The sequence below is a fragment of the Mastigoproctus giganteus genome, chromosome 4, assembly GCF_048544385.1.
Source record: "Mastigoproctus giganteus isolate SK-2022 chromosome 4, ASM4854438v1, whole genome shotgun sequence".
Classification (NCBI taxonomy): Eukaryota; Metazoa; Arthropoda; class Arachnida; order Uropygi; family Thelyphonidae; genus Mastigoproctus; species Mastigoproctus giganteus.
The window spans coordinates 208,705,686-208,728,375 of NC_143578.1; the positions used below are offsets into that span (position 1 = coordinate 208,705,686).

Genomic DNA, 22,690 nt, shown 5'->3' on the forward strand with positions numbered 1-22,690 from the left:
GCAAATCAGATGCAAATCGGATCTTAGCTCCAATGAGCTTGTCCCACAGATGTTCAGTTGGCTTGAGATCTTTCAGATGTTCAGTTGACTTGAGAAAACCACCACTGTAGGATGAATTCATTCATGTTTTTGGAACAAGTTTTGGCCTTGTGACATGCACATTATCCTGCTGGAAGAACCCATTCATAGATGGTTATGCTGCAGCCACAAAGCGATACACCTAGTTGGAAACAATTTCCTGATAACCTATGGCTTCTAAATGTTGCTCCACTGATAACAAGGGCTCAATTGGCACCATGAAAGCACTTCCCGTGCCGTAGCCATACCTGCATTGACACCTCTCAGGCTTGGCCCATGGAACTGACATTTCTGCCCATCTGTCAGCATGAACTGGGATTAGTTAGACCAAGCAACATTTTGCCAACCGTCCACTGTCCAGCCTAATCTTTCTCCCCCATGTCATATCTAAGAGAAAAGATAAGAGTTGTATACTCACAAATTTGCAGAATTGTGAGATGTGATTTGGGGGAGGGGATTAGGGAGAGATCCCTCGATCTACTGTATAAGTGTGTCTTTCTCCCAATTATTAGTTTTTCCGCCGGAGCATGGGGTAATAAAGCCCAGACTGTTGCAGTTAAAAGAATTGAGTGCTGCACAGAGACTTGCTCTTCTGGCGGTGACCCGGGCCTGTAGGACCATATCCAATGGTGCTCTTGCTGTATTAACTGGAAGACTTCTGCAGATTTGGTTGTAATAATGAAATATTTGGAATATGCAACAGTACATAATATTCCCACAGAGGTGAAGGGAGTAGTTTCTTGCCCAGATAGGAGGCAAATATATAGTAAAGAATAAAAAAAAATGGAGATGAAAAGAATAAGGCAGGAGTTGGAAGGGGTATGGTGAGAGCAATGGATGGGTTCAGAGAAGAGTAGGGTCACCTTTGCTTTCTGCCGAGTCTGACAATAATGCAGGATAAGAAATGATGGCCGGAGCTGCAAGCCGCTATGGTGGTGACTGGCCATGGGCTAAGAGAAATGCTATATGAGTTAGGGGTGGAAGAGTCTCCGCTGGTGTATGTGGAGAAAGAGAAAATACTGAACATATTATGGGTGTTTGTGCCAGATATCAAGTATATACAGAAGAGATGTTTGCTATTATGTAAGTTGAGGAATGGTCTCCAGCGGAGGTGTTCAGCACACGAGAGAATTATGTTTTTTCTAAATTTTGTGAAGTGAGCGTTTTATAGGAGGTCTTGTGTGGATATGTAAATAGAGTTATTTTGAATGTAGATTTACATTTACAAGAATTGTATATATAAATAGGGTTATTTAAAATGTATAGATTTACATTTACAAGAATTGTATATATAAATAGGGTTATTTTAAATGTACAGATTTACATTTACAAGAATTGTATACAGATGTACATTTTTAATATAGGAGCATGATGGTAGTCTGATGAACATTGAAAAAGAGGGCTGAGAATGGTGGTGCGCTCTCAAAAGTGTTCCAGTTTCTTAGAAGCCTGTTTATTTGTAAATAGAGTTTTTAAATATAAATGTAATATCACCTGCTAAATGGTAAGAGACCTACCTCCCCTAGGTTTGGGGAAGAAACCCGGTCACAACATATACAGAGATTTTAACGGTGATCTGGGGCTAAAGGTCTGGTGAAATAAAAGTTTTTTTAAATTTTATGCAAAGTTTTTTTAATATATTTTAAAAAGAGTCTCTTTACGTGAATATGCTATTGGCATGGGAAACGTGCGGAGACAAAGGGAAAATGAAATGAAATGTCCAGCCTAAGACTATTATATAACTCTGCCTTCTTATTTTATTACAGGAGTGGAACCCAATTTATTATTATTACTAGCTATATAGTGCAAGGAAGCTTGAGGCTTATGCTGCACCAGCTAAAAAAATATTTCCGAGTTACCCTGAGAGAGAGAGAGAGAGACAGAAGTAGAAGGGAATCACCAAGAAAGAGAAGAATGATGATATCCAGCTCAGGACCCTGGATGTGCCGAGTCCATACTCACCAGATGTGAGCCCCTGGTTAGTTATCAACTGCAATACCCCATCCATAAGTTGGATCTGAAATATCTCTTTGTTTGCCATTGTTGTTGTTTGATTAAAAAACTATTCTGTTTTTTCTCCAATTCTTGTCAGCCTCCATTGGTCTCTCACTTCAATCAGCTGATTCCCAGCCACAGGTTCATTATTGGCTGAATATTATTTCATGTAATTGCAGTAATGTGGTCTGTGATAATCTAAGGCGTTTTCTTCAGAATAATTAAGTCTTTTATTACTTTTCTCTGAATTGTTTCTAATTGTTCTGTTTTTTTTGTTTTTTTTTTTTTTTTTTTGTCATGGAAATATATAGGGATCACTATTCCAAAACAGGAATTATCATAGTTAAATTAGGTGTGTGACATCATATTAAACTGCATGGAATCATTTTATAAGTGCTAATATCTGATAATCATTTCATATCTAAGAACTTTTAAATTATAGTGTGATGAAAATGCAATTTTTAGTTCTGATTTTTTTTTTAGAAATTGAATACAATTTATTGCTTAATCTGCTAAATATTCGAACGGAAGAGTTTACAATCCAAGCTTTTTTTTTTATTTTATCCCATGAGCAGGGCCACTGGGAAATGTCAAATATATTACCCCCCCCCCCCCTCGAACTAGTAGAACGGTAATTGCGTCCATATTTACAGACGCCCAAATCATGATCAGGGGCCTTGGAATAATAGTAATTTCAATGTTCAAGTTTTTATTTAGTATCTGCATTTTGCTAGCATAGTGAAGAGGATTTGTTTATGCTCTACCCTCAGTAACACCTCAGAATAGAAGGTGTCTAGCTATTATTATTATTATTATGCTGCACCAGCCAAAAAAAAAATTGAGTTACCCTGAGAGAGAGAAATAAAAAGGAATCACCAAGAAAAGAAGAATGGTGATATCCAGCTCAGGACCCTGGGTGTGCCCAACGCCTTGCTCACCAGATGTGAGACCCTAGTTCAGTCACTATAACGAAGTTAATCTGAAAACAAGGTAGTAACGTGTTAGACAATTTATGTAGGAGCACTTTTGTTAAAAAAGTTCGGGCAACTGACAATTTCACCGTAAAACAGAAACACATGGGGAGAAAATTCAGAAACAGAACCAATCAGGAGCAGGTAGAAGGGCGTTCACTTCGACCGCAACAGGCAAAGCAACGGTGACCGACACCTAGGGATTGCATTACCGGTAAATGGTAGAAAACACGCCTCGATAAAATTACCGGTAATTCTTTACTTTTTAGCGGTATTTAGGTACAAAATTTTCTGCGTTACATCCAAATGAGTAATCGAAAGACTTCCTATGCCAAAAATACGTTTCCTGTACTCTTATTTCTGAGGGAATAGATTGGTACTACCCAACACAAGTAACAATAAGCTTATCAAAGTTATTCCTGGAAGCGACAATGACGCAAACAGCGGTTCCTAATGCAACTCTAGATAGAGCTGCATTAAGACAAGTTTCTGTTTTATCCATAAAAATAATTTGCTTAACTGATAACTAAAATAAAAAACAATTTTATTTTCAGTAATGAATAAAAATTCGCCATGGGATTACTTCTATCGTACACAAGAAAGAAACGCAGGTGGCTGTACGCAGTGCCCAAAAACTATCAGAGCAGTAGGTAGGGGTACTAGTGAACTGCATAATCACCTCCAGCGACATAACATCAATTTATTGAAACTAAAAGCAGAAGAAACAATTGAAGGTAACGCTAGTACAACTACGTCCATTGAATCTCATCAAAAAATTACTATTTTTAAGAAAACGCATGATGACTCTCTTCCGGCTCTAATATCTCCTATGACTGCACTAGATGGATTTCCATTCTCAAAATTTTGAACATCCGAATATTTGAAAAGACTTGTCAGTATGTGGTAACGTGAATATTCCAAAGTCAAACTCAATTAAACATGTTGTCAAATAATGCGCACAAAAAATTCATGAAGAGGTAGTAAAAGAAATATCAGAGCGCAAATTTCGCGGAGAATCATTCAGCATAACATGTGACGAACGGACATCGCTAAAAAACCATCGCTATATGAACAAGCGCAATTCGAACAACGAATTGTGTACGGCTCACGGAATTCAGTTGGCAGCAGTGAAAATACTTTACAACAAAAGCGATTCTCGCGAAAGGGAGGAACAAATAGATTCAGAAGTCTTTGCGAATGAGTTCGATGGCTAGAAGTGACACAAGAACATTTTATTGATGGTGATTATGATATGCTTTACAAGATGAATATTTTGATAACGAAAATACGAAATGTTAAAATGTTTTGCAGGTTACCCCTAAAAAATTATATTCTTCAGAAGCATATTACAGAGGAATTGTCTCTGATATTGGACTCTAAAACAAGTTAGAGCAGTTTTTTTGGCCATGTTGGGGTGTTTTTCATAAGTCAATTCTGTCAGAAAGAGTCTCATTGACATTAATTCAGATGTGACCTTTACTGAAAATGAACATGTGCTGCTCTCAAACACAATATTGACATTACAGCCTATAAAGGTAGCAGTAGTATCATTGTTCTGAAAACATGACTTTGTATGTTGCAGATATACAAATAGAATTCATATTAGCATTAGCAAGGGTATATGATGCAAAAAAGCAAGCTTATATAGCATCAGCCAAAAAAAAAAGAAAAACAACAATACACAGACCCTTCTCATTTCACCGATCCACTCTCTCCAAATGTTTGTCCAGTTCTGCGTTGAATCTGTTTAAGCTATCAACTTCCACAGCGACAGATGGAAATTTGTTCCATAAATCAACCACCCGCTGGCTAAAGGCAAACTTCCGCATTTCTATCCTACAATTGTCTTTCCTCAATTTGAATTTATGCCCTCTCAGGCGATTATTCTGAGCAAGAGGAAGAATCCCATCAGCATTGAGCATGCTCAAACCATTCAAGGCTTTATACACCTCAGTCAGATGACCTCACAGGTGCTTTAGTCTCCAGACACTAATTTGCAAAATTTAAGCCTTTCTTTGTAAGAGCAACCCTTTGTTCCATTCACTAATCTTGTTGCTCTTCTCTGTACTCGTTCCAGCAGCTCTACATCCTTCTTGAAATGAGGTCTCCAGACCTGTATACAGTACTCAAGGTGTGGCCTGACCATTGCCTTATACAAGAGAATAATCACCTTATCCCTGCTCGAAAAATTCCTGTATATCATTGACAAGACACCATGAGCTACTCTTGCAGTCCGTCTGCACTGCTCAGAGAACTTCCATATCTGCCTGCACAATTACCCCCAGGTCCTTTTCATTCTCTACCACTGTCAGTGTGGTACCACTGAGTTGATACGCTGCTCTGGGGTTACAGTTTCCCATATGTAGTACTTTACATTTGTCAATGTTAAAATTCATTTGCCACCTCTCAGCCCATCATTTCCAGATCCTGTTGCAGCAGCATAGCGTCAGTAGTGTCCTTAACAACCCTGCCGATCTTCGTATCGTCTGCAAATTTGGACATTAAGCCTGATATACCATCATCAATGAATACAGAAACATCAATGAACCCTGGGGGATTCCACTAACATTAGTTCACGAATAGCAGTTCCATTGATTACCACTCGTCTTCTCCCACTCAACCATCCCTTTATCCAAAAAGCAGCAATTTGTCTCTAATGCCGCACTGCTCCAATTTGTGCAGCAGTCTTCCATGTGCAACAGTATCAAAAGCCTTTCTAAGATCCAAATATATGATATCAAAGTTATTCCCTGCATCCAGTTCCTTTGTGACTACATCATAGTATCCAATCAATTTGGTCAGACAAGACTTCCCCTTAACAAACACATGCTCTGTCCGAGCTATGAGGCGCCTCCGTAGCCAGGTGGGAAGGAGCAGCAGTGCGTAGCACACGCTTCTTGATTAGACCGGGGTTCGAGCCCGTCACCACCGGATGCGGAAAGGTCAAAGAATGACCACCGCATATCCCGGAGCAATATGGCCTTAGTTGCTAATGCTCCTAAAAACCAAATAACAAACAATCCGAGCTATGACTGAAGTCATGTGTAGATGACCCTGCAATGCTTTTTTAACCAATGGCTCCATTAATTTCCCTGCAACAGAAGTTAAACTAACAGGTCTGTAATTACTTGTCTCCCCTTGATCCTCCTTTGTGAATTGGGGTCACATTTGCACATCTCTAGGCCATGGGTACCTCCCCTGTGTACAAGGAAGCTCTCATAATTATGGTTAAGGGTTTAGATGAACTATCGAAGCAGAATTTCTTTTTAAGTAATGAACTGAAGCAAGAAATTATCTTGCAAGTGAAAGAAAGACGTACCATTTACATGACCCAGAAATATTAAAACGGGGGATAAGTATGGAATTTTCAATACTGTAAGTAAAAGTATACTGTTGAATGAAATTGTAGAACTACTCCAGCACATATCTGGCAATGATAAAGAATTAAGGGAATGTCATGTTGTTAGCTATTTGCTTAGAACAACACCATCAACTTCCAATTCATCCACAGCAACTGATTCTACCACAGACCCGACAGATACACTTTAAACGATGAAAGAGAAATCGAATTTATTCATTAAACCAGTTTTGATGTTAATCACACTAACGTAAAGAAAATAAGTAGAAAAGTAGTGAAAAAGGAAATAAATTACTTCACAGAGTACAAATTGAAAGGAAAAATTTTGAAAAAAAAAAGTTTGATGCATTAATGACAATTCTTCCAGCTAGCATTGAATCAGAACGAGTATTTTCTAATGCATGTACTATTTTCAGTAAAATTAGATCGAGGTTAGACGATGGCAGTTTTAATACACTATGCTTTTTGAGAGGCTATTTTCGTAATAATAAAAATGAGTAATTAATTCTAAGTATTTATTAAATTTAGTTGTGATATTTTGCAATAATTTTCATATAATGCTGCTTAGACATTTCTACATATAACTTTAAAAAATAAATGTTTGCTCATTCTCTCTATCAGTAAGATAGTTTTATTGTAAAATCTGTATTTTGGAAATTCTCATTTAATGCTTTTTTCACATTACTATGTATAACTTGCAAAAATAAATGATTACTCATTCGCTCTTTCAATAATTTAGTTTTATTGTAAAGTGTTTGCATTTTGTAAATTCCCGGCAATCCGGTAAATTTAAATACAATTACCGAAAGTAAGAGAACCCGGTAAATTTGTAATCCCTACCGACAAAAACACTAGTACTAAACAGAATATTTAAATCTTGCAGTTATGTTGAAAGAGAATGAATGAATGAATGAATGAATGAACAGTAACTTAAACGAGAGAATAAAAAAAAAAAAAAAACACACACACACCCCCACACACCATCACAAGCATTTATTCAAAAAACAAAATCCTTACACAGCCGAAACTAGGATAGCTATCACAGAAATTTTTGAAAGCATACAGAATTACATAACAGCTGAAAAGGTTAATTTTGTGCATCTGAACTTCAAGATAGTCGAAACAATCTAGCTCAAGTGTTTATCGAAAATATATTCGCCTAAACCATCTCCACAACGCTTGATGTTGGTTATGTAGTCCGCGATCTCCTTAATGGATTCCACCTGTTCTGTCAAATAGTGATTTTCCAGGAAGTCGCACATCTACAAAAAGTGAGAGAAAATAAAGTCTAACAATAATAATTTTAAACTATAATATTATTCGAGCGATTAGTTATCCAATACTGAATAAATTAACTAAATAAAGATTAAATATTTTATTTTAACCTTAAAATATTTCTTTATTAACACAATAAAACCTTCGTTTTCAGGCATCCGATAATCAGCATCACATACTACTCTTTGATCAACATGTTTATATTCAAGAACAGGAACAGCAGAGGTCACCAATTTTTAATTTCCTTCGCAGTCCATATTAGAAAAAAAAAATGGAATAAACTAATTGAAGCCCAGTTTAGCATAACTTGAAACAAGTAAATATTCTGAAAAAAAAAACTTTTTATTACAGAAAACGAAGAAAGGTGCATTCAGTATAACATATAATCGATTTTTAAAATCGTCATACGTAAAAATTAATGTAATTACAAAATTTAATGCGACTAATTTCTAACCGCTTGGTGGCGCCTGAAATATAAAATATTTCCTGGTTGAGTTGTAAGAAGCGAGTACTTATTTGCAGTTACACAACTACCAGTGATTTTGATCAACGGAATGAGTAAAATGTTGAGTTTTAACTTATACAATAACTTCATTTTTTATTAACAGTAAATTTTAATGTTCAATTTTTACTGGTACATATCCAATTTTTTCTATGTTATGCTCAAATAACCGGAAAATTTAGATGAAACCGGAACGCCCGAATTCTATGTGGGTTGGATAACAAAGCTTTTGTTGCGCTAATATCAAATCCAAGGAACATGCCTAAGGTGTGGAGGCCTCCCGTCTGTTTCAATCATTTTTCAGATACTTCTAATTAAATAGCTTGAGTAGAGAAAAAAAAAAAAAAGTTAACTAAAGTGTCGTTACCTGAGCATCTTCATGTTTGGAAGCCAGTTTATGCAGGTCAAGCAGTGATACATTAACTTGTTTCTCCAGTTCTAACGCAGCGTTCATAGCATCCAGACCACTACCCCAATCATCCAGGTGAGGACGCTTATGAAAAAACCAAATAAAGTAAACGTTAATAATTATACAACTATAGGTTTAATATAGTAATATTAAACACTAAACATTCAACTGAACGAAAATTTGTGCTTCCAAAGGATTCAGAATTGTTTATTAAAGTTTGAAATACTGAAAAATTGTGTGCGACACGCATTTTCCAATACATCAGCTATTATTAATATTTTTGGGTTAGAAAGAAATTTATCACTGAATGTAGGAATACTTATGGATCTGTTGAGAAGTTCGATTGACAAGTGCGTTATATACATATGAGTGGCGAAGCTACCATACCACGACCACCTCTGGAAGCGGGGGGAAGGCATAATGAAGAGAGGGATACTGGACACTCGGTTTGGTATTATTGCAGAGGACATTGAATCTCGTGGGGGGGGGGGACAGAGAATTACTTTCTCCACTGATTTGTGCACATGCATAGCAACAAGTAGCATCGTGACATGGTAACCATTTATTTTTTCAAATAGCCTTCAGCTAACCTTACCGATGTCAGGTAATGCATTAACTACAGTCATCTTGAGTAACTAGTTATTGCTAGTACCGTAAGACGTATTAAATGTTCTTATTAATTGCGTTATATTCTGGATAAAATAAATAGGTATTTGCATCTGGGGAACAGAAATCCAGGAATAACTAACTACTTAAGACCGTGGGGGGAGGTTAAAGGTGGTCCAGCATGAAACAGACCTGTGATTATTTTGCGGTTAAATATTCTCGACTAGAGCGAGAAAATTGCGGACCATAAATTTGGTGGGCCTTACAAGTGAGGAAGATGCCATTAATCTTATGTAGGAGCCACGATGGAGACCACACTTCGATATTGCAATTAGGTCTGCGGCCTCGTCAAAAAAATAAACGACCAGATTGAGCAGTTCAGTGGCAAAACTAAATTGTGCACCCCTCCAGATTGCCCATCTGCTCCCACGTGAACTTTAACAACCATACTTCGGTTATTAACATTTTAACAACCGAAGTGGGGATGACCTAGCGGTATGATAGTTTCGCCACTCTTACCACTAATTATCCTTACGAAGAAGGGCTTAGAAGATGCGGACTTCCAAGCTTAGCAACATCTTAGGAAGGTGACTTAAGGTATTAGGAATTCAAGGGGCATATGAAAGGCCCAAAATATGCTATTATACCCCCCCCCCCCCCCGATATCGCGCTTATTTGACTTAAGCCTAAGTTCCGTCTTGTAGGAAATCAGGAAGATGAATAAGAGAGGGTAGTGTTTGTGAGCAGCACTTGGCTAATCATGAAATTTACGTCCCTATGTCGTTAAGGTAGCGAGTTCGGTAAAGTTAAAGGTGAAAACGGTTACTTTTTAGTGATGAGGAAAAACTAATTGGGGGGGGGGATTGGCAGTTGCAGAAAATCAATGGCGAAAAAGAGTATTCGCCACTCGATTATAATGCTAACTAGTTCAATTGTTAAGTTAAATTAGTTAGAATTATCATTTTTAATCATGTTTTATGCAATTTAAGTAACAGGACTTGCATCCAATTTTTACTGTAAAATCGTTGCTTGCATAAACTTATTCAGAACGACCAATAAGAAATTAAAAAAAATAAGCAGACTAAATAGGGAAGACAAAGTAGTATTTCATCAAATGATGAAACAAAATGTCTGCAATAGAAAGCATAACAAAAATCAAACGAAAAATGAATTCCTTTATGAAATTTGGACCGAATGTGATGGGGGAATTAAAAAAAAAAAAAAAAAGTCCATACTTTCGCTGATGCGGATCTTGTTGGTATGGGCCGAAGAAGACTATCAGAACGTGCTTAATCCAAAAGCCAATGAAGCACTCAATTCGGGCCTTGCGTTCTTATGGATCCCAAATATTGCTTTTTTATATTCTCAGCTTTAGGGTATATTTAACCCGATTAGCGTCCATTGATATTGCAGGCTTTGCAATATTAAGATTAAAATCGGTAAGTCTGATATCGACAGTTGCATCTATAGCTGTTCTAAAGTTAAAGTTCAGTAATATTAAATACGACTGTAGGAGAAGTCCCTACAAGAGCATTCATTATGGAGCGTTCTGTCCGTAAGCAGTTCTTAAATACAGACTAACAGGGTGGTTTTTCAATTCCTTATCCACATGGAGTAGGGGTCTATAGCCGCGTATGTTCAATGCCGGCTTGCAGTAGTGGATAACTGAAAAACCTCACCTCCACTTGCTACCGACTAAATTAAACTTACCCGGTGTATGACGGGAATAATCCAAGATTTTTGAAGTGTGTGCCAAGTTCATGTGTTCTTGGTTGTAAATCTAGAGTGGATCAACGAAAAACACTTGTCTGAACTTTAGTATAGTGCACTCCTCGCGTTACGTGACGAATGGTCACGAGAAGGACGTGAACTGAGAAAGGTAGTTGTAATTAGAAGGGGAAAAAAAAAAAAAACTTAATAGAAAGAAATCTTTCATTTGTATAGTGAAAAAAAAAAGTTAATGTTTTTACGCGATTTCTGAACGGATTCCAGCAAAACAATTGTGGCTTTTTTTAATAGATTTATTTTAGTGAAAAAGGATAGGTTAGTTTACTCCACTAATTCGGGACAGTTTCAAGCAAAAGGAGAGAGTAGGTGTTTCATGTGACCCGTTTGTCGGGAGGCTTTAGTCTGACTTATTACGGGGAGTAATCATGTAATTCATTTCGACCGTTCGTTGGTCACGCCGAGGGTACACTATTCCAAATTTTACCAAACACTTGTTTTCCTTCTTATCAAAATCCCAAATATAGGAGGGGAAAGGAGCAGTTGCGTATCACTAAGGTTTCTGTCCTGGTTCAACTTTTTTTTCTATATATAATTTTTTCTTATTTTTTCGATTTCCCTTTTGTCCTTTCCGCTCAGGGCCCAGTGCTAAAGCAGAACTTAAGTCCTGTTCCTTTATTTAGAAGAGTTAAATTTATATTCATAACTTATGTAGCAAGATGAATAATATATTGAATGGATAGATAATAATATAAGTTTAAAAGATTCTTTCCTCCGGGATTGTCTTGCTGTGTAGCACAGTGATTATAATCACCATCCTCCCCACACCGAGTGGGGAAGGGCCTGGTCCGAATCCTGTCTATGGCGCGAGGAACTAATGGGCTTTTTTCACTCCGTAACGGAGTAGTCTGTCTCAGGCGTGGGAGTTTCTTTTTCGGTGAAACTCTGGTTTTTCATCAAGCAAAAAAACCAGTTAGACTTGAGAAAACACTCAATTTATGGATATAAATAGGTATAAGTTAGTTCTTGGGTAGCCTTAATATGACCGGTTCTTCTCCTCCCCCTTCCCCACGATATCTCAAAAATATCCATATAATGAGTGCTGGTGGCACCAAAGGATAATATACTACTGGAAAGAAAGTTTTTTCCGGAAGGAAAATCTAGCACACAACCTTCGAGGAAGAAATCAACTTTTTATTTTAAGAGTAATTATCTTATTTACTTTTTTCTGTTCAATCTTATGAAATGAGCAATTTTTGCTAATTTTATCAGGGTAAGAAAATTACACACGCACACACAACAACAGTAGCAATTAAAGAAAAATATTCATAACGTAATACTCAGCTGTCGCCTAAGACTTGATCACCGTATGACAAAGAAAAAATTTAACGGTCACTTTTTTTCGTTTAATATAGTCATATGAGAGAGGGTATAACCTAGATGAGCATATATTTACCTTTATGTCCTGAAGTACCACTCGACCACCTCTTATATTTTGAAATTCCATAAGTTTCCGGGCGTGTCCGTTTTCCTCTTCACTCATTTTTTTGAAGAATTTGTGATATCCTTTCAAAGCGACGTCATCACGGTCAAAATGGTAGGCCTAATGGAAAAAGAGTTCATAGTTAGCAATTTTCTGGGATGCACAATGGCGTAACAATAATGGATACAGCTCAAATCAAATCTGTATTGGAAAATAAGAGAAGGGGCTCGAATTAATCCCTTACACCCCTCCGGCCACTGTGGCTCACGGCTACGCCAGTGAGAGAGGTTGTAATTTAACCGCATTTCCTGCCTCAGTATAAAAGTTTCTCTGAAAGGGGCGAATAATTTTAAGGGAATATGTAACAATTAGCGAACTTCGTAATAACAGCTTTTACTTTTCTTTCCTCATTACACATAACCAAATACTTAAGTTCGCATCTAAAGTTTTAAAAGCGAGAAACCTGTTAAGAATTTCGGCCCTTCGCTCCCCGGGTATGCAGTTTGTGAATGATCCCGTAAGCAAGATTGCACGAATTGGTTTCACTATTTTGCGATTCTATAACTACAACAGATAATTAAGTTTTGTTAGCAATAATAATCCTCGTACTGTAGCTACATGCTGCAAAACTTGCTCGAATTATTTTCCCGTTAACCCCCACATTCGAAGAAGAGTGGAGTGTGTGTGGCCTATCCATATTTTACTTACCATAGACAGATACACATAAGAAGCGTATAGTTCCAGGTTCACTTGTTTGTTAACTCCTGCTTCGCATTCTTCATTATAATTGTAGCGAACTTGGGTTCCCTTTCCAAGAGCCATCTCGGATTCGGTCGTGCAAACAAATAACAAATTCAGAAAAAAGATAACGGCGTGCTCGTTCAAACACTGTTGACGCGTAGCAGGCCCTTGATGGTGGCGTCGTCTGCCTTTATATAGTCTTTTGTTATCTAAGTTATACGTTCCCCTCCCCTTGTAACTAAAGGATTGAGTCGTTTTTTTTGTTTTTTTTTTTTATCGCTCTGATCTAGAACGACTTGTGACTGGGCAAAGGTTGACATTGGCGTCATGTTTCCTCAGAGCGATAAACAACGGAGGAGGATTATTCACTGGTCTGACAAGAGGTGTTTTAAAGCAATATAGAAACAGAACTTTTGTTGTTAACAAAGAGTAATATTCCAAGAAGTACTCGTTAGTTCCATTCAGAATGGGCCACCACCGAAGGCCTTGTCTAAATTTAGTCTTTTTCCAATTTGGTTATTTTGTAATTAGGCCAGACAGTTTAGGTTTAATAGACATCTTGCTATCAGAAAACAGTTGGGCATCGCCAGTGACAACAAGGATTAATTTTATCTTTTAGTTTTCTTTTTCCTTTGTATGTCACATAACGGGCGAAAAGAAAAAAAAAAAGAAAAATCCAACAGCAGACGCGTGATATATTCTGTTGATCAATTAATTTTGGTGGAAAAAGGCAAAAATAGTTTTAAATGGGAAACTTAAATTTTATTCTCAACTCCGACACTATACTGGATAATAAAAAGAAAACATTAGAAATAAGTCTTGTTATCCAAATATATACGTGCTGTATCATAACATGTGGGAACCACTTCAGGGATGAATTTAGGACCTAAAAACAATAAAATAAAATAAAGTTCACGTAAACATAGGATTTCGCCTCGTTTCCGAGTTACAACCATTTTTGTGTTCCAGCAATTCTTTTCGTAAACTGAGTTGGCATAACTGATTCCATTCAACTGTTTACAAACAGTGTTCGATAACTCACAGAAAACCTTGTTGTAGTTATGTAAACAAGATCTCAGTTAGTTCTCCTAACAAGGGCACTACATTTGGTGCTTGTTATTAATATTTTGATACTTTGCATTTGCTGTGCTAATGGAGGCTTATTCAAATCGAGAGATGGAAAACATGCATCTCATGTATGGACTTGCCAGATGCAATGCAGCCGAGGCAAGACGTCTGTATGCAGAAAACTTCATTAGTTGTCATGTGCCAAATAAGAAGACTTTTTAGAGAATACACGAACGCCTTGCGCAAACTTGTTCATTTCGAAAACAGGTTTCAGATGGTGGTAGACCCATCAGCACCTGAACAGCAAATATGACAGACACCTGCAACTTGTGAGCGGACGAGGAGGTCTATGATGAGGCGTTTGCAGGCTTGCATTTTGAGTAAACGTAAGCGTAAGCAGATATTTGCTGAAACACAAACACGGCTGTAACTCGGAAACAAGGCGAAACCAGACCTATGTTTACATGAACTTTTTTTATTGTCTTTAGGTCCTAAATCCAACTCTGAAGTAGGTTCCACATGTTACGGTACACCCTCTACGTATTTGTACTAGGGGAGGTTGTGTCTAGCCTCTCATACAAGGAATGATGGAAAGTTGAAACCCATTTATTTTTTGAACATAGTTTACATACCTTCTGATACAATCCACTAGTTTGTGTAACCCACTCAAAATAAAATTCAGATTTTGACTCAAACCACTTGTTGTCTGCATCACACATTATCACTGTTGAATTTCTGTTCTTTCAAGTCCTTTTTGAGATTTGGAAATAGAAAATAGTCCAATCTTCCAACTACTACTACTCACCAAATCCAGTGAGTAGTAGTTGTTCTTGTGATAAGGTTTTACGAGCTTCAGCAACTAAGGCCCTATTTCTCCGTGTATATTGTCTGTAAATTGCGTGTGTTCTATGGTCAATTTTCTGTTTTTCTGGACGAAAAACCCGAGTTTCCGGGAGAAAAAACCATGCTATTCCCGCATGATAGCCAAACCATAAAAATTCCTCACGTCATCGATGGGACTCGAACTGGTGAATAGGGCTGATGCTGTAATAGCTCGAACCCACAGTCATTCTGTTGCCTGAGACAAACGCTGCGTCTCACCATGGGGAGGTAGGCCACAACTACGCATGTATCATGGCCAACCTCAACAGTCACGCACTGAATGTCCAAAGCGAGTTTGGAATCATTCAAAAGAAGCCCTGTGCCCGCAACAGCGCGCGCACACAATAATTCCCAGGAGACAGGACAACAGAAGACGAAAAAATAAAGGAGAAATTAGCATAAAATAAAAAAAAAAGTCTTTATCCAGTGCTGCCCAAAGTAGTCCACGAAGAGAAAAGGTGTACAGTCAAACAGCAGTAGTAATGTTATCCAAAAACAACACCAGCAAGGCAGGAACAAGTTCTAGATATAATTCTGTTAAACTGGAGTGGTATCAAAAGTCACTGGTTTATGATGGTATTACTGTGCAGAGGAAGGATTTAGTTGTGGAGAAGCTTGAAAAGGATTAGCCAGAAAAATGTAGCATCTGTTAACATCTTCGATGTTCTTGAAATCCAGCAAAATTATGTACATGACGTCATCAGGACGACGACGAGGCAACAGCTTATATTATCATTTATGATGTGTTTTCAATTTTGATCGCTTGCATTAACATTGAGGTTAAAAGTCTTCTTGCGATTAAAAGCAGCATTGCAGAAGGTTTGAAGGGCCTGGAAATTATTGATAGATATGAGTATCTTCTCACATCCAGGAGACAAGCTTGGAACTGTTGTCTTAAGAGCCAATCTTAGGTCCTCGTAAATGGAACATTCAAAAAAGACGTGAGAAGAGTCTTACGGTAGCCCACATCGACAGGAGACCGTATTAGAAAGTTTGAATTGTTCTGCGTTAAGCGAACCATGTAAGAGGTAAAAAGTAAAAAGTGCCCGCAAGAGTCTGTAGAGCTGGAATTGATAATGTTCGACAACGATGAAGTAGGCCAAGGAGAAAACAACGTTGAATAGTGGATAACTTAGTTTGTACAGTTTTAAGTGCAGTACGTCTAAACCAAAGACTGGCAGCATAGGTTTAATTAGGATTATGGAAGCGTTATAAAATAGATGTAGGGTTTTGGTGTTCAATCCCCAGTCTTGTCTGGTAATTCGGAGCAGCATTGCGGTAAAACTCTTAACTTTTTGATGATGATGACTCCTAAAAATTTGGTCTTTGGATAAATGGAAGTGTTTCTTGTCAAATTTTACAACTGGCAGTCTGTCATAGTATAATTTGTGTTTAAAAATCATAATCTTCGATTTGGTTGGGGATAATTTCAATTTGTTCTTAGAGGACCAAGACGACAGTTCAAAGAGTACTTCATTGGCATAGAGTTCTAAATCAAATCTTGAGTCTCCATCAAAAACTAGGTTCCAAATCAAGGGGGATCCAAAATTAATCCTTGGGGACAATCACAGGAGACAAATCTGTGGATCCTTGTGCTTTTAGTGATGACGGCGACAGTGCGATCAGCAAAGTAATTTCTAACAAGTTTATTTGTTCAATTTTTAAAATTTTATTTTATTTTTTTATTAGCTATATGGTGCAAGGAAGTCTGAGGCTTATGCTTATGCTGCACCAGTAAAAAACAAATTCCCGAGTTACCCAGAGAGAGAGAGAGAGAGAGAGAGAGAGTCAAAAGTAGAAGGGAATCGAATCACCAAGAAGAGAAGAATGATATCTAGCTCAGGACCCTGGGTGTGCCAAGCCCATACTCACCAGATGTGAGCCCCTGGGGGTAATATAAACCTGATGAGAGCAATGATTGGAACGAAGTCTACTGAGGGCGCTCTTCCACCATAAGGTATCAAAAGCGCCCTCAAAGCTGATAAAGATCGCCATAACATACTTGGAAGTTGAGCTATCAATAATGTGGCAAAGTTCTAATAAGGCGTCTTAACATCCAAGCCCTTGCCTAAAACTGTATTGAAGAGAGGATGTGGTGCTTGTAGCTCCCTGCAGTGTGGTAATTTTATTAGCGATTAGTTTCTCTAACACTTTTCCGAGGTGAGAGAGCAAGGCTATGGGGCGATAGGATCTGGCACTGTACAGTGGCTTACCGGGTTTATGTAAAATCTTAAGAATGGCGTGTTTCCATGGTTTCGGAAACGTTCCAGAATTTAGGCAGTTGTTGAATAATTTAAGAACTTTGGACCTTAGGTCGTAAAAATGTTTGATAAATATATTATCAATCAGGTCATCGCTAGGACCTTTGTTTCACTGAATTTTATTTAGGACTGAAGTCAGTTCCTCTGCAGTGAATGGACTTGTTTCTTCTAAAGGAAGGTATTTTTGGTTTAAATCTCGAATAGATAGATGGTATGAAGTGTTAATAGTGAGATCATCATTAGGCAGCAGTTGGTCCAAGATGGCATTTATTTATGGAGTCTGTTAGTGTAAGAGTTTCCATACTGTTGGAGGTAAGGGAATCACCTAGGATCAATTTATTTTTAGCAATTTTATAAATGACACCTCAAGGATTATTATTCTCAGATGTATGGACAAAATTGTGCCAGGATTGCAATTTGCTTTCATAAATCAATTTTACGTATTTTCTTTTGAGAGTATTTTATTCATCATGTAATCTGTTAACTTCTTCTTGAGGCCAAGTTTGCCGTTTGCGCTGAAAATTTATTTTGGCTTTGTGCACAAGTTTCTGAGTAGAAGAAAGTTCGTTGTTCCACCAAGGTGTGCAGTTAGTTTTTAGCTTCTTTTTATGCGTAGATTTCTGAATTGCAATAATGACAATGTTTTGAATCTGCAGTGCTAGTTGTTCGGCTGTAAGAGAATTAAAATTTTATAGGTTGTCTTCAGGCAGATACCATTTTATATTTCTAAGAGAGTAACGTATGAGATTACCAAGAGGTTGTTGAAGAGGAAGAATTTATCCCAGCAGGAAGACGATAGAGCGATGGTCACTTGTTGTTAAGTCACTTTCTACATGCGAGTCAGTAATATAAGGAGCAATACGGGCTGTGGCCAGAGAAAGGTCTATATTTGATTCACCCAGGGAATTAGAAAAGGTACATGGCTGGTTTGGTTAATTCAAGACAGTAAGCTGATGGAGAAAGATGGTATCCTCAAGCAGTAATTTCGAAGCATCTGTGAAAGAACTATGCCACAATGCAGACTTGGAGTTTGAGTCGACTAAAATTAACAGTGGAACAGGGCCTAGTAAACTGAATATGGAATCGATGTAGTGTAAGTGAGAAATTATGTCAGATGACGGAGGGTAATACATTGAGATAACATAAGTCGAGTGCTTAGGGCTCAAAACTTGAATGCAAATGGCATGCTGTGATGGCATGCAATAGGACAAAAGTAAAACATCAATATCTTTATTAAATATTACGATGGCTACCATAGGATCTGGTTGAGTTGATTGTACAATCCGAGAAGAGCAAGGATATCCGACAATTTGTCCGACAACATGGGTGCACCACTGTTTCGATTGTTGTTTTGTTTTCAGGGTCAAAGTGGTGCACCCATGTTTTATCCAAAATGACATACCGCCCCAAATACTGAGCTTCATTAGCTTCAAAATGCTGCAAAATCTCATGACAACACCACACTCTTTTCCGCTTCTGATTTGCATTCAGTGCTTTTGGAATCCACCTCGAAGAAACCTTCATTATTCCTAAAACATTCACCACAATATCGTGAGCTCGCTCATGGGAGATGTTGAATGTTGCCTCAATGTGCCTGGATGTTATTCTGCAGTCTTGAGTGATCAGGTCATGAATTGAATACACATTGCAGGTGTTGACGCGGTAACAGGCCTCTCACTGCGGGGTGTATCTTCAAAACTGTCTCGCCTCCGTTTAAATTCTGCAACCCAGTTTTTGACTATGGTATATGAGGAACAAGATTCCCCTAATGTTTTTTGCATGTCTTCATGAATTTCTTTTGGCAACATTTCCTTTAAATGAAAGTACTGTACTCGATGACTGCGCGATGCTTGGTTCTCTCAACAGTCACCATTTTCATTTGCCTTCCACACTTTAACTCCCTCTATAAAGGAGAAGAATGAATATAGTTACAAAACTAAAATTTTCTGTGAACACACAAGAGTCACAGTACAGATTGGCAATATTGTCTTTCACAAAAAAACTTTTATGATCTAAATTGGACTAAATACTTTTCAACTCCCTCGGATGTATTTCCGACTACTTTACGACCAAATTCTGAGATAGTGAAACAAGAAAAATCAGTGGAAAAATTAATAAGCAAAGTCTGTTGCTTATTTGATACCTCTTCGGGTCAAAGTCTTAAAACTTTTAGGGATTGTTTTTGACATGGTGATTGCTGCCAAAAATTATCAAAATTTTGACGACTCATCGTGGAGTGGGAGGAAAGGGATCATGACTGAAATACCCACGGCTGTATCTGAAGCCATAAAGGATCAAGATATCGAAACCGATTCGAGCCATAAAGGATCAAGCCATAAAAGATCAAGATATCGAAATCCTCTCCCCGAAACTGATTGACTACAGCTCATCTCCAAGTGAAAGAAGGTCCATAGGGAATTCTTCAGACGTGAGACGGAATTCGAACCCCAGACTTTCTGGGGTTCTATTTCCGTCGGTGAATTTTTGAACCTGCTGTTATTTTTGAAAATAGGCGATGAAAAATTTTCAACGTTAGCGTCCCTAACGTTGGGTTAGCGTTAGGTTAGCAATTTTATAGTAAATATCTCTCCCTAAGTAAGGGAGAGATCCCTAAGTAGTGGGAGGGATCTTCACAATAAAATTGAAACGTGGGCACGTCAGGCTGTCTTTGTAACATAGCCTACTATCGTCCGACCGCGCGAAATGCGACCATGCCCGCCAAAATGCCGGGACTGTTCTATTTCAGGTATAGGTAGTGCCACATTATGACTCAGGTGAGGAATTGGTAAACACTATCGGCGTATCTCGCGACAACTGCATAGTTTAATAGTTCCTTCAAATTTATGAGTTTTTTATCATCTACATCAAAGGAGCAAGAGAGGAATCTTTGCATAGTCAATGGAGTTCCAAGCTTGCCAATTAAACAAGCAACAAAGCGTGAAAATGATTCGGAAACAATCATTAAAAATTAGGAGGAAAGGGAAAGATAACAAGAATCTCACTTTTAAATCTCTGAAAAGGCGAACTAAACCAAGCCATGGAGACATTCTCATAAACCAGAAAAGAATTCCAACAACACCTAAATTGATTTCAGTTCTGAAAGAGAAAATAAATTTTATTTTTAAAAGCCCAATAAACCGAAAACTGCAAATTGTTTTTATTGTTTTATGGTTGCGACATCTAGAATTCTACGTGACCTTCAGAAATGTGCTTTAGAAAAATATCACAAAGACCTGGATTTTCTCGGAAAAGCATGAGTGAATTTCGGATTTTTTCAGAATTTCAGAATTTCAGTTTAGCTCCAGATTCGGTAAGAATAATATCTGCCCGAAACTGTGCGATTTATTATTTTCCTCAGTTTTTTACAATAAAATGTAAACGTAAAGAAAACGCATAGCTTTACCATTGCAACATAAAACGGAAATTATTAACAGAATTAGAAAAGGTGAAATTTAGAAATCTCTAAATTTCACTAAATTTAGAAATCTTATTAAACCCATTAAAATGTTCGCGGCGTATAAAAATTAAAATCTTTAAATAATTTAAAGATTTAAACTGTTATACGTCGCATCAATTTAAAGATTTTAACTTTTATATGCCATGATCATTTTAATGGGTTTAATGATTTTATTATTAGACAAGATGTTTTCTGACTCAAGGTTTTGTGGTGGTGGTTTGATGTGTTTGTGGTCGAGTTGGGAGATCTTGACTGCAGATCGCAGATACGTCGGATCATTCGTATGTCTGTGAGGGAAGGAAACCATTGAGTAATAATTTTACGTCTGATTGAATTTAGGAGGATGTTGTAGTGAAGCATTCTACAAAAAAGAAGCATTGAGGTAAATTCCTCTTTATTTCAATATATTAATACAAATGTAGAACTCATTGGGCATTTTAGCTCTGTTTTATTTATCCTATATTGTCTATAAACTATTTACATACGCGGCACTCTGGACGACCAGGCAGGAGCTCATCGGCATTAGACACTCCAGCTTAATGAAGCAGCACATGAAAACATATGTTATTCCTATTCCCCTATACGCGTCACAGATCTGGTCCTCAGCTTCTGAAAGCAGTATCAAGGCTTTCCTTGGGGTTAAATTTCCTGGCTCTTAAGATGGCTAAACAGAATTTCAACTAAGCCAGATCTCAAGGGCTATATTATACTCCAATCTAGAGGTCACATCCTGGAGACGAATAATGCACCGCAAGAAACGTAATGATGCTTGCTCAGCTCTTATCGGACTGCTGGATTCACCAAAAGCCCGAGAATAGATAACTCCAGGAGAAAAACAAAAACGAGTTGCAGATAAGGAACCACAACTCAGGGCCGCATTTACACAATTGGACAGTCTAGGAAGATTCTTTCCAGCGAACACTGTGAAGTTATTTAATGACCTAAATATCAAACCCGAAAAACTGTGCCCAAGCAGACCATATAGAAAAGAAGTTCTCGAAAACTGCTACCGGCAGATACAGATGTAAGGAAACAGATACAGCGCTCTGGTCTTCATGACACGAGTCGGTGGTCTTTAGGCATCATAACATCAGCTTGAAACATATGTCAAGATAAGTCAAATCTACCCCACTCTACTCCGACAGAAGAAACAGTAAAACGAACTTTCATGTTCTATTATATTGTATCACTGTGCAACCGGCAGTTTCGTTGGTACACGTTTCATGTACGCTGTTCTGCTGTAAATATTTGTGCTTTGTAAATAAGGTGAATCTCCCACTACTGTGGCTCAATACAGAAGTTAAGCTTTAGATGTAGCAGTATTAAGTTTTTACTCGTTTACATTAATGAAGTGATAGACTTTAAGCAGATAACAAGTATTGCAAGCATTGTATAATCCGGATATCAAGTTTTACACGTATTGTATAAATCAGATAAGTATTACATGTATTTTAGAATTGTACATAGTGTTATTTTTTTGTAGCATAAGAAAAATGTATCTTCACCCCCTGGCCAGTAGCTGTAACCGGGTGTCTCCTAGGAGAAATAAAGATAATAGTAATAAAATTGGGTGTGTTCTGTGGTCGATTTGCCTATTTCGCTGAACGAATAACCAGAATTTCCGGGATAAAAAACCATGCTACCCTCGCCTGAACCAACTAACTCAGTTACGTTGTGAAAAAAAAAAAAAAAAAAAAAAAACAATAAAAGTTCCTCTCGTCATCGGCTGTATTCGAACCAGGATATTTTCCGTGCGGTGTGGAGAGGACAGTGATTATACCAACTGTGCTTGCTACCCACGACCGTGACATACTGGCGTGAATTAAACTTCTCATTCACCCCACATCCGATTCACCAAAAAATAAGAACATATAGTGCC

At 37.6% G+C, this 22,690-nt stretch overlaps 1 protein-coding gene across 1 annotated transcript; it reads right to left on the reverse strand.

The window, feature by feature from the left end:
• Positions 1 to 7,428: 7,428 nt before the first annotated feature.
• LOC150087356 (soma ferritin-like) lies at positions 7,429 to 13,299 on the reverse strand. Its single transcript, XM_090372019.1, has 4 exons — positions 13,111 to 13,299; positions 12,376 to 12,522; positions 8,547 to 8,672; positions 7,429 to 7,664 (listed from the first exon to the last, which is right to left on the reverse strand). The coding sequence occupies exons 1-4, from the start codon at positions 13,222 to 13,224 to the stop codon at positions 7,530 to 7,532; spliced, it is 522 nt and encodes a 173-aa protein (XP_090228145.1). The 5' UTR covers positions 13,225 to 13,299; the 3' UTR covers positions 7,429 to 7,529.
• Between the last annotated feature and the right edge of the window lie 9,391 nt (positions 13,300 to 22,690).